This window comes from Salvia hispanica, chromosome 6, assembly GCF_023119035.1.
Source record: "Salvia hispanica cultivar TCC Black 2014 chromosome 6, UniMelb_Shisp_WGS_1.0, whole genome shotgun sequence".
Classification (NCBI taxonomy): domain Eukaryota; kingdom Viridiplantae; phylum Streptophyta; class Magnoliopsida; order Lamiales; family Lamiaceae; genus Salvia; species Salvia hispanica.
In genome coordinates this window covers 13,168,853-13,184,663 of record NC_062970.1, presented here as the reverse complement: position 1 = coordinate 13,184,663, position 15,811 = coordinate 13,168,853, and the positions used below count along the sequence as shown (strand labels likewise).

The window sequence follows — 15,811 nt, the reverse complement described above, 5'->3', positions numbered from 1 at the left end:
CGGGCACGAGTTTTAAGAAATGTAAAGAAAAGTTGATTGAAAAAGTTAGTGGAATGTGAGACCCACTTTTTTATATTGATTTTATAATAAAATGTGAGTGAAATGAGTTAGTGGAATGTGAGACCTACTTACCATTTATGGTAAAAATGAAATACTACTTTTAATTGGGGACGTACCAAAATGGAAATTAGTAACTTTTATTCGGGAACAGAAGGAGTAGTAGTAGTAGTATTTTTTTACCAAATATATGCAAACCTAAGACAAATAGGCTGCAGCCTACAACTCATTCACAACATCTAAACAATAAAATATAAATTAGATGAATATTTACAACATTTGCAAAAGAAAATAAGAATAAATACAGTTAGATCACAATTTTTCTGCTAAAAAGGGCAAAATAGTCTTTTTATTAAAAAAACTGACACTTTAGATTATGATGCAAAATAGTCTTTTTTTTTAAAAAACTGACACTTTAGATTATGATATAGATGATAGATGATAGTTGATAGATTTTATTTTTATCTGTTTTTATATTTTTTATAATTTTTTTCTTTTAATTATTGCTTCACTAAATAAACAATCAGGAGATTCAATCACTTAACCAATGTTTAAACAACTGGTATCAGTATCACCATCAGTGCTGCACACGAGGCAAATGACTTTCAATTCATTAAATATAAATTAAAAAGGAAAGAAAATAAATGTTTATTAGTATATTTTTTTAAACAGTAAATGCCTCATCTCTATCTATATCTATATCTATATCTATATCTATACTAATATAAAAGACGAGTTTTGACGCGCTTTTGAATTTTCATAAGTTTCGGGTATGCATTTAGATAGCTATAAGTATTGTGCAAGAATGTAATAAATCTTCCATAAATAATTATATATATTAACTACCAACAAACCTCTACACATTCTCATGGCACGTAACATATAAGTTTACGTGAATATTTTGAAAGATTATATGGCCAATCAACATTTTTCAACAGTTATACACTAATTAAAATTATTTAATTCAGGCAGCCATTAAAATGTAACGGCTATACAATAATTAAAATTGTTTACTTTAGGTCATCATTAAAAAAATATGACTGCCACAAAATAAAAATTGTGGAAACTGACTAATTACACTAAATAATATGGCAATTACTACTGATACAAATCGAACGCCAAAAGCAGGCATTTAGCATTTAAACTAGCATTTAAACGAATTCTTTCTATTGTTGCAAAATTTATTTTTGACTTTATTATAACATAATGACAAAAATAGTGGCAGCTGCCGTTATAAATCCATAATGACGGATGGTTACTACATGAACTAACCTCTATAAATATAAGCTCAAAAACTTACTCAACAAATCATTAGAGGTGTACAGATCCACTCCATAATGTGCAGAAACGAGGAAGATTCTCAAATATGTAGAAACAAGGAATTGATAAAAAAATAAATAAAAATGAGGCAACTACGCATAGCTCCCTATGGGAAGACTTGTCTAAAGAACGTAATGTCGGTAGTGGTGGTACAACTACAAACATAGAAGCCGTGCGGAGAAGTAGCCCAGAAGTCATGCGGAGGGAGTTGCCCAGAAGCGGGGAAAGAGAAAGAGAGAGGGCGGCAGGTTGGATTAGCGGTGGAGAGAAGGCTTTGAGGCAAATAAGAGATTCCAAGAATGAGGATGTTCTATTTAGTTTTGAAATTTGAGATTTCATTTTTTTTAAATAAGACTAATTAAATGGGTGAAATATTGATTGATTGACAATTAAGGGATGCATATTCATTCTTAATTTATGGATTTGATGAGATTATGAGCAATTTAAGTACTATGTCCCATGCATAAATATATTTTGAATTTTTATCATTCCAAAAAATAATTAATAAGATATTGTAATAGAAATCTTATTAATTGCTTAATAAGATTAATTATGTTGCAAGGATTCCGAGAATGAGGAGGTTCTATTTAGTTTTGAAATTTGAGATTTCATTATTTGAATAAGACTAATTAAATGGGTGAAATATTGATTGATTGACAATTAAGGAATGCAGATTCATTCTTATTTTATGGAATTGATGAGATTACGAGCAATTTAAGTACTATGTCCCATGCATAAATATATTTTGAATTTTTAACATTTCAAATAATAATTAATAAGATATTGTAACAGAAATCTTATTAATTGCTTAATAAGATTAATTATGTTGCAAGTCAAATAGCCAAACGGAGAATTTAAATGGGAAAATAATGATACGCCCTAAAATAGGGTGGCGGTTGAAATTATGAGAGCAACAATAAAGAATTCAAAATTAGTTAAGCGGAAATTACCTCAAAATGCTAAAGTGGCAATAAGATCCAGATTAATTGACGAAGTATTAAAGTAATTGCGATTAAAATCTAAATAAATGTGTGACAATTGTGATAACGCTATCGTGCAAATAAAAATTAATAATATAATTGAAAAGATTGATTACTTTTTTTTCATTTCTTTTTCTTCTGAGATACACATTGACACCTCTAAATAAAGTGTGACAAATGATTACTATGAAATGACAAAGTAAGTGATAATGAAATGAAAATAGAATTACGATTTTCATGTTGATTCCAATTCTATACATGAATAAAATGTAAATTAATTTATTTTAATTTACAAAAATTGTGTAATTTTATTGAATGGTGAATAATAAATTATATGTTTAATATATATTAATAAGCAAATTTTATTATATTTAATGACCTTAAATTTTAATTTTTAAAATAAATATAAATATAAATACTTTGTTTTAATTTATCAAGATATTAAAAAAAAATATGCACGTTTTCTTTTTTGCTAAATTATCTGATCAGTTACCAAACATCAATCAGCAAAAAGATGGCACGTTCGAAAGGTACCAATCCAATTCAACACAAAAATCAGGTCTCATTTCTTGCCACTTTTCTTCAAGCCAGAACCTCCAAATGATCCTTTCTGCTGAGCCTTTGCCCTTAGCTCCTTAAGAGCCTGTAATGAAGATGTCATCGTCATAAGTTGAAACACTAGAAAAGGAATCAAGGCTTTTAAAATCCACACAAAGGCAGTAGTATTGAGAAAATTTGTTTTACCTTCTCTTCTTCCTTCTTCTTTTGAATGTTAGCCATGTCCGTCTGAAGAAAATCAATCAATATTATAATTTCGGAAGAAAAAAGGGCCAACCGAACATAAGAAACACAAAGAATATTCAAAACAAGCAAGAAGGTAACCATGTTTAGGTTTTTTCGTTCCCCTAGGATTTTCATATCTTATATTCCAGGGAAGGAAAAAAGGATAATGTGTTTCAAATGATGGGCTAGCTACGTTTCTCAATGTCTGTGTTGTTGTTTCAATTTTCTTAATCACAGTTCCACAGATTCACATTGCTGAATCCAAGATTTCAACAAGAAAAAGGCAGAGGAATTGGTTTATCGAGATTCAACATTATGCACGCAACAATCAGAAATCAAAGATAACAATCTTTAATGTCTAAGTAAATCAAGTGTAAATATAAATTCATAGTTTGAGTTCAGGCAGCTGAATCGAGAACCTTCAACTAGTATAATCGGAACTCAATTTTCCAGTTTTCAGCGAAGCCACAATTCGATCCCAATACTGACACCGGGGCTTAAACCCCAATCAAAGAGGCCTATACCCTTAATCAAAACATCGAAAAATAAAAGGCAGAATCCAGTACCTCGTCGTATTCCTTCTTCTCAGCCTTAGGCTGCTTCAGGGGCTTAGCTTTGCCTCCTGTTCAGCCCAATTAAACAGATTTCAGAACAAATAGATAGCTTTTTTCATCCAGCGCAAAGCCGATAATTAGGATCAAACTCAACAACACTTAAAGATGATTGATTACCTTGCTTGCTAGACATGGTCGAATTCTAGGGTTAGGGCTCGCTGTAATACAGAAATATGATAATTGGGGTATTTATGGGCTTGGAAAGTTCCCCAAATTGACCATTATACCCTTCTAAACTCGAATAGTGTGCTCGCATTTCTATTTGGAATTGAAAAACACAGAACCCTAGCTAGGTGTCGCCTGAGAATGTCGACGTGGCGGATATTTCCCGACGATCGAAACGATTTCCGATGGGAAAACGCCGTTCAACAGCTCCGATTGGAAGAATTCTCTCCCGCTGTGGCTGAAGACTCTCGTCGCTTTCCTTCCATGGCGGATCTATTGCTTCTAGGCATGTCCATATTTCCATTTCATTTAAAAATTCATCCGAGTATGTCTGAACCTGACAATCAGCAGCTGTCCTTCCTGGAAAATGTAGGTTCTTCGAAGTTATTGGAGAATAGGAAGAGCAATGTGGAGGAGGAGCAGCCGACTTTCCGAACGGGGTTGGGGAAATCTGTGGAGGTGAAGCACTCGTCAATCGCCAGAGCACGTTCTGTTCTTGGTGACCTGGATTACACGTTGATTGATTCTGGTATAGATTTTTCATTTTTCAGAATAATGTTTTGTTTGTTTGGTGAATGAACTTACTGTGGCTGGTGATTATTGAGTTAAATGCATGATCATTGACTAGGCAGCTGAATTTTAGCTACTGTAGAAATAGATCTTTGAAATGCCATTTCATGTATCAGATGGTGGTGGCATGGATATTGCGTTTGGTTGCTCTGTCTTACATGTAACTTGTAAAGTAATGCTGTAGTGTCACAATATGTCATTTATTATATTTAAGTGTAGCCTCACTTAGATTGATTTTCCCCTGCAATGCAAATCTGAAGTGGTTTTGAATTTGTGCTGTCAAATAAAGAGTGGTTCTTGAGAAACTTATATGGGGTTGTGGTCAAATAATTATGAAGGTAATAAATGGCATGCCTCTCATACTTCATGCAGGCCACTTGGATGGGAGAGAAAAGGTATCTGCTTCATTTACACAAATATCTAACATGAACTCGATGGAATCAGCTGTTATGTCAAAGTCTGTGTTTCATAGTGCATCAGAAAATGATGTTCATATGAAAAATTCCATGTTTCAGACGGGATTAGGAAAAACAGTCAGTATATCGTCCGCTGGCTTACTTAGGGCAAAAACTCTGTTAGGCCTAGATGGAAATTGTGATCAAGAACAGAGACAGAAACAATCAATTTCTTCTGAGCTCCTTTCTTCAGCCAATCCATCTCATTTGGACACCCAGAAACTGAGTAAATTGAATTTCAGTAGTTCCACCAAGGCGGGGGCATATCCTAGAGTGAAGTCTAGTACTCATCCAAATGAATCCATGAATTTTCCGGAATGCATGACTGCTGCTGCTTCTGAACTTCCACAAGTCAAATTTCAAACTGCTGGGGGAAGATCCATATCAGTTTCCAGTGATGCATTGCAACGAGCTAAAAACTTGCTAGGAAACCTTGAGGTTGATTCATTTTTAAATGAAGCAAGCACAGCCAATCCACTGTTCTCAGTAATTGATGGAAAACCAAGTTGTTTATCTAATAAAAAAGATGACTTTACTTCACCGTTTCTACACCACCAAGCAATAGAAAATGGTGGTCAGCCCTTGAGAAATTTTTCATCCTCCCCTAGTTCAAGTTCGTACAAGAGAAACTCATTTGGTAAGTCTGAGAGGCTACAACCAGGAAATAACTTGATTGCACAGTTTGATGCGGAGGCAGCAGGCAACTCTTGTAAAAGGCATTATAATGGATTTACTGGAGAGAGAAAGCCCCCTAAGAAAAAATCATGCTCAAACATGGATGGTTTGGAATTTGCAATTCTGCCAAAGAGTGATCCCTCAAAGGGGTCATCCAATACAGCTTTGGTGGATATATCAAATACTATGAATATAGATAATAAGCAATATTCTGTAGAGAAGAAAAGACTTCGAGGGATTAGTTCTGTTTCTCCATTCAAGAAGCCTCGCAGTTCATTTGTCACCCCGTTAAAGAAAACTAACTTGTCAGATACTAATGGTAATGTATCAAAGGCTTAAACCTCTTCCCTAAACAAATCCCTTTTCTGCTGTTCTAAATATGTATTACCTCTAGTTTTGTCTAGGCCGGCACCAAAAGAGTCCCCGTGCAAACAAAGGGTTTCCTTGAGATACCCTTCTCAGCGTCTGCGGGTTTATCTTAAAGAATACTTTTCACAGCCTCCACTGCAAGAAAAGGTAAAAGATACATATTCAATTTCTTGTCTCTTTTTAAGTGCTTTTCTTTTTTATTTGCAATTGATATATCTTACAATGTTCCCTACCAAATTAGTTGGGTAACTTGCCAGAATATGTGAAGAGTATGAACCCAGTTGCTGCTGAAAGTTTTACAATACGGAATGAAACATCTTCAGAATGTATTGGGCCTGAGGCTTTCTACACAATGCTATTGCAGTCAGGAGCTTCTATCCAACACATGACCAAAGAGTATTGTCACTCTCTTGCTATGAAAATCTTAAACCTAGATCGATTTGCATTTTGGGAAACTTTGGAGTGTACTGAAACCTGATGTTTGGCCATCACTATTGTTCTAGTATGGAGTTTGTGCTCATGTGCACAGTAGTAATTTATGTGTTATTAAAATTGTAGTTTCTTCCAACTATTGCACAACTTTCAAGTTACACATATTGAGCAACATTTTAATGTAATCAATAATAGACTATAATGGTAATACAAATGTTTATCCTTACAAAGCTTTCAGCTTTTCTTTTATTTATTCAGTCTACATTTATAGGTGGGTCACAAATCACTATAAGTGGATCATATGGAAATTGACCTCCTATGAAAGAAGCTATGCTGAAAAGTTTTCTGGAAAACTGTTGACCGTCTCTAGTGTGCTTGAGGAATTACTGTACAGGTATGGACGGTTAATTGTGCAATTTGTTTTTTTATTGTCCTTAGTGTATGAAAAATGATCATATAGTGACTTGTAGGTATGAAAGAGAAGTAAATCACGGACATAGATCCTTAATCAAAAAAATGTTAGATGGTGATGTACCACCTTCTTCAATGATGGTACTTTGCGTTTCCTCTGTCTGTGAAGATCACGACCCACAGTGTGGAAATCAGTCTGTTCCCCAGGAAGGTGGCTATGTTAATGCGTCAAGAATAGAGTTGACTGATGGATGGTAAAGAGATCTTCACATCTATGTTTCTGTGTGTATATCTCCTTTACTTTCCATTTTACAAATTTGTTATAAGACGAGTAACCAAAGAATTATTAGGTATGCTGTGAAAGCTCTGTTGGATGAACAGCTATCCCAGAAACTTGCTTCAAAGAAATTGTTTCTGGGCCAGAAGATCAGGGTAGATTATCCTTCCATGGAGTCATAATATTTCATGCCATATCAAAAAGTTGGTCAATATTTCCTGGTTCTTACAGTTTGTATTGTCTTCTGAAGATATGGGGAGCCAAACTGTGTGGGTGGCTTGGGCCTGTTTCACCCTTTCAGGTTTATACATTGTCTGAGGTTTTGTTTAGCCTGATACTCTTTGTTGTACTGTTTTTTAAGTAGTGCTGAATTACTTTTCAGGCATCATCGACTACAAGTTTGTTATTGCACATAAATGGTACTTACAGATGTCATTGGGCTGAAAGATTAGGACTATGTAAGCATTTTCCATCTGATTGTACTTCATTTGGTTACTTAGAACATCTTTGCACTTTATCTTGTTGTTTTAAGCATTGGATTCCTTTGTTTCTCAGGCAAGCGTGCTGGTGATCCATTGGCATTCAGATGCATCAAGGGGAATGGAGGGGTGGTCCCCAGCACTTTGGTGAGGGTCACAAGGACCTATCCAGTTCTTTATAGGGAGAGGTAACCTTATGTTTTGATCATATATTTTCTGAAAATAGGGTCTGAGAGGAATAGTATATCATCCAGGTTGAGTAATGGAAGTTTTGTCGTGAGGTCTGAGAGGTTGGAGGCTAAAGCTCTGCAGTCATTCAACCAGAGGTGATGCTTCCCTTCTCAATTTTGGTTGATCATTGATTTCAGTACTTCCTCCGTCTCACAATAAGAGTCACATTTTGTCATTTCAGTCCGTTCACAATAAGAGTTACATTTCTCTTTTATCGTCAATGGTAAGTAGGTCCCACATTCCACTAACTCACTTCACTCTCATTTTATTATAAAACCAATATAAAAAAGTAGGCCCCATATTCCACTAACTTTTCCAACCCACTATTCTTTACATTTCTTAAAACCCGTGCCCACACCAAATGTAACTTCTATTGTAGGATGGAGGGAGTATAATATAAGGTGAACTAAAAATTTACCCCTTGTCACTCTAGGTGCAGGAGCCACTATTTTCTAATGTGTTTACTATATAAGTTTGATTGTTCTTTTACCATGTTAAATAAGTGGATGAGTTGTTAATATCCATATTTGAGTTAATTTTTTGGCTTCAGGCGTGATCTTGTTGCTGAAGGAATCATGTCCTCGTTTCAAAGGGAAACAGAATTTGATGTTGGGGATGACCATGAACTTGAAGAGGGGGCCAAACTTATGAAGTTACTTGAAACTGCTGCTGAGCCAGAGGTTCTCATGGCTGGGATGAGCTCAAAAGAACTAGCTGCTTTTGCTTCTTACAAAGCTAAGCTGCAGGTATGACAGGATGTGTTGTTAACTCAATGGTTGGATCCTGTAAGAATTCTAATATGTTTTTATGTGATCATCAAGGCAATGAGGCTGTCAGAAATCCAAAAAGCGATTGAGAAAGCTGTGCAGGATGCTGGGCTTGGGGAGAGAGAGACCACTCCATTTTTGCGTCTTAAAGTGGTCGGTTTGATGAAAAAGGGTCAACAAGAGTGCAGTCCACTGAAAGGCTTGGTTACTATATGGAATCCAACTCAGAAACAGGTGTTTTTTCACGATGCTTCATGACAAATGTTATTCTGATGATGAAATACTGTTGCCCCTAGAAAAAAAATATCAGGAAACTTCTTGTTTTTTATCCTCAATGCTATTCCAACATATTTAATACCCACACGAATACTAGTTTCTTCACATATTAATGTTATCCATGGTATAATTTTTGCTAAGCCTCTTAGGGATATTTGTTAATTGTTATTTTGTAGACAATGGAGCTGCAAGAAGGGCAGGCATATGCTGTTGGAGGTCTTGTACCATCTAGCTCCGATTCAGGCATCCTTTACCTACAAACAAGAGGGTCAACTAGTGATTGGTTACCATTGTCCCACAGGATAATTGAACAATTTGAGTAAGCGGCTGTAGAGATGTACATTTATTTCTGCATGTTTGTGAGAAACAAATCGAATCAGTGAATGATCCATTACTGGTTCTTGAAGGTCATTTTTCGTCCCACGTTCATCAACTACAATATCATGTTTGGGAAGAGTTCCTCTCTCCAGGTAAGTCTTGCGCAGGTGATATCATTGAACTGCTTGTGATTCTGAAATTTCGTATCTCCTTGAGCTTTTAGTCACCCAATATTGCCTGCATGGATTTGCACAGTGAGTTTGACATGGTGGCTCTCGTTGTGTATGTGGGAGAGGTGTATAGACAAGGTCACCAGCAAAGGCAGTGGGTATTTGTGACCGATGAATCTGCAGCTGAGCTTTTCTTGGAGGGATCACCAGATGTACTACTGGCCATCAACTTTTGCTTACCCTACGTTGAATTTGATTCATCTGTGCCAATGAACTCCAGTGTTGCTGGATCCGTGGCAAGTCTAGTTTGATACCAACTTCCTTTTCATAAATTCTTTTGAATCAATTAGTTTTAAGCTTTATTCAAGAATAATTTTGTTCTTGATTACAGGTGGGATTCTCTAATCTCACGAAGAGACCAAGAGATCAAGTAAATGGCTTGTGGGTTGCTGAAGCTACAGAAAATTCAGATTATTTTCTTAGTTACGATAATGGAGTTCGCAGGCATCTAAAAGATGCTGCTGCCTCAGTCGCAAAGTGGGCAACTCCCCCGAACCCGGTAAGCCACTTCCAAACGTGGACTTACTAAATATTACTACATCATACCCTCCATTCATCTGCATAACATCTCCTTTATGTAAATTTGTAAGTGCAGATAATCGAGAAGCTCAAGGAAAGAGTTCTTTCCATAATCAGAAAATCCAAAACTTAGATGCTGACACGATCTATTTAAGCTCTTTGATGTAGTATTGATTTTTAATGCTGCATGCAAATATATATGCTAGTAGCTGAGATCTAGTGTATGATTTTGGGATGTCTGTTTTTGAACTGGTTACTAGATCAAAAGCTTATAAATATGTGGTCAATTTCAGTAGTTAAAACCAGTAAAATACGAAGACACAGTCACTCACACTGATACCTTTTACTAAGTTTCCTCTACCATGAAAACAAAAGGTATAAAAAATAGTAAAAATTTGAGGAACAGGTTTTGAATCAAACAATACTTGTTATACTTTTCTTGTTCCTTTGTATATATCTCTGATGCAAATAGAGTTTAAGAGTGGGAGAGAGAGAGATTAGTAGCAAGAAGTAGAAATGGTGCATCAAAACCACCAAGGAGCGGGTGAGAGAAGCTCACAACCTCTTCAAAGGTTTGACAAGGAGAAAATGCTGACATTAATTGGCTGACGACGAGAATGAAGAAGAGGACGATGAAGGGGAAGGTCACCTCTCTTGCTCTCTAGCTTTGCACAGTTTTCCGTGAATATAAGTTATATCTAAAAATGACCTCCGTGTTTTGGTTTTGTGTTTTAAATTAAGATACAGTTTTACATAGATCACTAACTCAGAATTATGATCTAAACAAGAATTGATCTTGACACAATGTGGGCTGAATTCTAACCAAGTGATTTTGCCAATATGTTGGTCAATAAAAATGCATCATATACTGATGTCATTAGTTAGTTTTTAGGTTATTTTATAAAATCCAAATTTGAGATCATTATAGGTCATTGACCTGAAAACTAACTTGCAACGAATTATGTCCAAAAATGATCTCTGTGTTTTGTATTAAGATTGAATTTTTCATAGATTACAACTCTATCTATATCTTAAATTTCGTGTCCAAAAGAAATCTATCACTAGCTATAGGGCGGTGAGATTAATTATCAAGATTTTGGCTAGAGTCACTTGCGTTTATAAGTAATTCTCGTCTGTAATTTATTAAATCTTAGTATGTCGCAATTTTTAGAATTATTTCCCAGCATGGAAGAAGAACATCGTTATATCTGTTATTTTATCTCTAATGACAAGGACGGTTCAACAATCGTCGCAACAATGCTGTATTATTTAGATTCAATTAGTTGAATAAAAATATAAATTGGCTTAATGGAAAGATTAACCCAACTAACAACAAGTATATAATAATAGTATTCATTTGTATTATAGACGAATAAAATAGAAAAGAGAAAGAGAGTAAAGTATTCACTTGTTTTATTCTTAAAAAAAGGAAATAACTCAACTTTGTTGGTGCATCCCAAAAATGAATATGACTCAACATAATTAGGATAGAGAGACTATATAATAATAGTATTCATTTGTAGATGATACGGAGATAAAGAGAGGTGAAAGAAATTGGTGAAAATGCAAGGAATGAAAGTAAGCATAGGTTAAACTAAAGTCAAACTATTTCTAAAAACCCGTGCTAGTTAAATATGAGACATTTATTCATGGACGGGGGGAGTTTTAATGGCGTATCCGCTAATCGGGACAGGTTGGGTAATATCCAAAATATGGTTTGACACCCATAGTTACATGGCCTAAATTTTGTTCGATATGAAACTTATATGTATATAAGTAGGGTATAGGTAGGGTTGGTTTAATTGAGTATTTACGGATATTCGATCCGAAAATCAGATACATGAATACAAAAAAAGCTTATTAGTGCAAAAAAAAAAAAACCTAATTATCTGGCTCTCAACAACCATGTAATTGGGTTTGTTTGCTTGCATGTACTATAGTTGTTAAGTACTATGTTTTAATATCATATAAGATAAGTTTTGAGTGCCAAATGTTGTATCTGTTTCCTTTGGTTCATGTACTATTGATCATTTACTACTGAAGTCAACATTTCTTCTTATGACCTGTTTCTCCGATCTGCACAAGACACTCTTGTGAATGATATTTCATTAAATTTGGAATCTTTGTTTATTAAAGCTTTCTTCAATATAAAACGATAATGTATCTCAATTATTGAAAATTTAACCCAAAATAGAAAAATATGAAAATAAGAAAAGCTAAAAGAAGAAATCGAAGATAAAGATACAAGATAACAATTCAAAAATTTCTGTCCAAAACTATAGTAGGACATTTTAAAAAACCACACATTAATTAATGCTTTCACCATACTACCTAACATATTGATACACATTTACCATAAGTTCAAAATCTCATATAAATCAGTAAATAACTGCTCACTAACCCACAATCAATCTGTATACTCCATAACTGCTTCAAGATTCCTTCAACTACACAATTTCTTGAAATTTACATATTTGCAAAAGCAAAAGTAAAACCAACAATCATGTCCAAAGAAGTTGTTACAAAAACTGGAATAGCAGCTCGTTCCAGACATCTGGAACCCCAGGCAGGCACCAGTGGATGCAGTCGGAGTAGCTAGCAGGGTTCGACTTTTTCTCAGGCTCCAAAGGCTCCCAAAACTTACGGTAAATTGTGGGATGACCGTCTTTCCTGTACTCGGAGAGCTGAGTGATGTTAAGTACCGTAACCTTTGAACTGACCCGGGCCAGCATCTTCTCGACCATTCTCATCGTGGGCAGGTCCGAGCCAGTTCCCCAGTATCTCTCGTCGTCTATAGGCTGCTTCTCGTTGTAACAGTTGCCTTCACTTCCGGCCTCCCACTCGTACTTCCTGTGAAGAATGTTGCACAGCTTTTACTCGATAAAAAAAGTAATGTGCCCTATCAAGCTTGATATTTGGTTTTACTTTTTGGCGATGAGAAATTGAAAGCATATATATTTGGTATTATTGATGAGATCATGCATGATATATATTTCAAAATATGAAATGAATTGAAGGAAAAGGTACATATAGCTCACAAACACTACACCAGAAACAGGTAAATGCAAAACACAATAGTATTTCATAAGCAAGCAATCCACATTAAGGTAAAGTTGGCGAGAGAGTGCTCACCCGAGATGTGTAGGCGACATTGTGACGAAGAAAACCTTCTTTTTTAGGGGATCAACGTGAGATGCCACCCAATCAGCCCATGTTTCCATGGCCAACTCCATGCCTCCAAGGCCAGTAATTTCTTCACAAGCTCCACTTTCATCATTGCTCCATCTAAAACAAGATTTCAAATGAGTGAGACACATACATTTTCCCCACCTCTCATTCTAGAGTTCTTGGATTCTACTTACAACAGCTTCACCGGGCCCTGTCTCCACCACAGATATGAATTAAAAACCAGTATATCTGCCTGCTCCCATCGCGATGAGTGCCTGAGAATTGCATCAGGGCGCAGTATTCTCTCATTTCTGCGGTGATCAACTGCATCGTCGGAGTTAGATTCCACAAGAAGAGGCGCCCAAAGGAACTCGATAGTGGCATTGTAGTTCTGTCGAAGACATAGCACAAAATTCATATTTAGAACCACATGATGAGTTCTTGCATCTTTTCCATATGGTCAGTCAATGTACCTCTGCTCGAAAGATTGTGAGTTCAGAATTGGGCGTGATGGACTGCTTATCCGGTGGAATCACAGACTGCATCAAACACAGCATTGATATCCACTGCCCTCGATTGAGTGAATCGCCTACAAACATCAATCTCTTCCCCCTCAATTTATCCCACATTTTGACTGCATCCCACCTACATTCACATAAACAAGAATTATAGTACTCCTAAAACACTGTCTTCTACATATGCACGTACAAACACTCTCATCGAATCAACTAATGCAAGAATTGCACATATAATGTAGAAACACACTCACCAAAGCTACTAATACAAAGCATAGAATACAGTCACAAAATCTAGTAATACAAGAAAACGAATCACCTCTTCATATTGCAGTTCTGTGGCTGCCATCTCCAGAACTGATACCCCAAGTCTTGCCTCCCATGCTTGTGGCAAGCCAATTGATCGGACATGTACGGACAATGAGACTCATTGTACAATGGATACGAAACATTGTCAAAAATCCACTTTCCAGAGAAGAAATCACAACCTTCCACCTCAGACACCGCCCTCCGACCACCAGATTCCTCCCCAAGGACGGCTGAAACAGCTCTCCGGCCACTATACCTCACAGTGGAAGCGCATGTAGTAAACTTATCTAAGCCCACTACAGCAAAGCCATACGTTTCAGATCAATTCAAGCTTCCACTCAACCATCCCAAAATCCCCACATAAAACCAAGAATTAGTGCTGTTCAAGTAGAGTAATGACATCAAAACATCAAGAAAATGCATAATTACAACACAAAAGATAAAATAAGTTCAAGAATCCCAAAAATCCACAAACGAATACGACTAAAAATTAAGAATTTCAGAGCAATAACATCAAGATTTCCAAGAAAGAGCACAAAAAATCAATAATTTATAGGTGTTGAAGTAGTAGAAGACCTGGAGGCTTATTTGAAAGATTAAAAATATGGGAAGGCGTGGAAGAGAGCAAAGAAGCATTCTGTCTGTGCTTTTGGCCATTTCGAGCTTGGTGTTGATGAATTACTCGAATACTGGACTCACTCCGAAAAATTGAAAATGCTATGAAAACAAAGAAGGCGAGCGCGATGAGAGGGAAATGTTTTTTCTTTTTCTGCCATCGTTGCTGCATATTTTCTACTGTAGTTTGAAGGTTTTAGATCAGCCGACAGCGACGAGGAATTAAATGGGGAAATAACTAAGAAGGATTTGGTAATTTAATTAGCAAGTCCGACAATCCTACTCTATCTGACCACACAGATTTTCAGTTATTAAATATTAGTATTGGCGCTTAATTATGGTGCCATTGTTTATTCCGTTAAGGTAACACTAACATCAATAATAGTGCGAAAAATGAGAGAATCAATACTTTTTTGTCAAAGGCGAGAGACAATTGAGTGAACTACTAGAAGGGGTGTCGAAACGGATATGGGTACCCAAATCCGATTTTGTGGGTATCCGTATCTGAAAACTTCAATATTATACTATCAAATCTCGACCCGTATAATTAAATGGGTAATCCCATTCCTATACCCGCAGCGGGTATCCCAAACCCGCAGTTGCGGGTACCCAAACCCGCAAACATAATTTGAATTGTGTATCATATTATTCAATGGTATTATGCTTTTAGTTTTCGCTTATCATTAATGCTAGTTATCTAATACAATAATTTTATGTACATGTTTGAAATTATATAATGAATTTTGGGATTGTTGCTAGTTGATACATTATGATTTTAAATTTGTATTTTTTTACTTTGTTGTATTTTAAATCCAAACAGTTCAATGCTAGTTGCTACACTATGATTTTTAAATTTGTATTTTAAATATAATGCAAATCCAAATTTCAAATAAGCAAATACTATGATAGAAACATCAAGCATGTCTAAAATTAAATCACTGTTCAAAAATTTAATATAAAATAAAAAATAATTCACTTTTATGCTAAATATATATAACCTCAACTAAAAGTCTAAATATTTTAAATCTCTATTCTAAAGACACGAAACTAATAAATTTCACTTTCATCAATCTTGCAATCATTCATTTGGCAGCGTATAAATAATTGGAAATAAAGTGTATAATCGGGGAGTATACATAGATTTGAAACTAATTAACTAAAATAAAATGTTTGAAAATCCTAACCCTAAAAATAACGGGTATTATCGGGTTTAACGTACCCGCCAAAATTTAAAACAAACTACCCGATCCCGCCCCGTTTCCCATTGTCGTCGGGT

The 15,811-nt window shown here is 35.6% G+C and overlaps 2 protein-coding genes and 1 long non-coding RNA gene across 3 annotated transcripts; 1 reads left to right on the top strand and 2 right to left on the bottom strand.

Moving 5' to 3' along the window:
- Window positions 1-2,879: 2,879 nt before the first annotated feature.
- On the bottom strand, window positions 2,880-3,989 carry LOC125194888. Its single transcript, XR_007171770.1, has 4 exons — window positions 3,872-3,989; window positions 3,707-3,762; window positions 3,102-3,143; window positions 2,880-3,000 (listed from the first exon to the last, which is right to left on the bottom strand). It is a non-coding gene; the product is annotated as an uncharacterized LOC125194888 (long non-coding RNA).
- Window positions 3,990-4,027: 38 nt separating this feature from the next.
- LOC125194887 (protein BREAST CANCER SUSCEPTIBILITY 2 homolog B-like) lies at window positions 4,028-10,230 on the top strand. Its single transcript, XM_048093104.1, has 19 exons — window positions 4,028-4,205; window positions 4,293-4,448; window positions 4,862-5,938; window positions 6,014-6,135; window positions 6,230-6,384; window positions 6,692-6,814; window positions 6,891-7,085; window positions 7,182-7,263; window positions 7,359-7,409; window positions 7,491-7,566; window positions 7,664-7,775; window positions 7,842-7,913; window positions 8,369-8,564; window positions 8,640-8,819; window positions 9,038-9,180; window positions 9,269-9,331; window positions 9,435-9,645; window positions 9,741-9,908; window positions 10,005-10,230. Exons 1-19 carry the CDS (start codon window positions 4,061-4,063, stop codon window positions 10,059-10,061), a joined length of 3,384 nt encoding a protein of 1,127 aa, XP_047949061.1. The 5' UTR covers window positions 4,028-4,060; the 3' UTR covers window positions 10,062-10,230.
- Window positions 10,231-12,325: 2,095 nt separating this feature from the next.
- On the bottom strand, window positions 12,326-14,781 carry LOC125192496 (protein trichome birefringence-like 35). The gene is made up of 6 exons (XM_048090089.1): window positions 14,497-14,781; window positions 13,931-14,216; window positions 13,570-13,741; window positions 13,291-13,487; window positions 13,061-13,213; window positions 12,326-12,778 (listed from the first exon to the last, which is right to left on the bottom strand). Exons 1-6 carry the CDS (start codon window positions 14,705-14,707, stop codon window positions 12,448-12,450), a joined length of 1,350 nt encoding a protein of 449 aa, XP_047946046.1. The 5' UTR covers window positions 14,708-14,781; the 3' UTR covers window positions 12,326-12,447.
- Between the last annotated feature and the right edge of the window lie 1,030 nt (window positions 14,782-15,811).

Bases quoted from the DNA above. Each gene is read 5' to 3' on its own strand.
- LOC125192496 (XM_048090089.1), bottom strand. From the start codon at position 14,707: ATGCAGCAACGATGGCAGAAAAAGAAAAAACATTTCCCTCTCATCGCG. The intron at 13,742-13,930 runs GTGATTCGTTTT...ATGTGAATGTAG, and splicing joins CAGAACTGCAATATGAAGAG to GTGGGATGCAGTCAAAATGT. The intron at 13,214-13,290 runs GTAAGTAGAATC...ATCTTGTTTTAG, and splicing joins CAGGGCCCGGTGAAGCTGTT to ATGGAGCAATGATGAAAGTG.
- LOC125194887 (XM_048093104.1), top strand. From the start codon at position 4,061: ATGTCGACGTGGCGGATATTTCCCGACGATCGAAACGATTTCCGATGG. The intron at 8,820-9,037 runs GTGTTTTTTCAC...GTTATTTTGTAG, and splicing joins GGAATCCAACTCAGAAACAG to ACAATGGAGCTGCAAGAAGG. The intron at 9,332-9,434 runs GTAAGTCTTGCG...GGATTTGCACAG, and splicing joins GGAAGAGTTCCTCTCTCCAG to TGAGTTTGACATGGTGGCTC.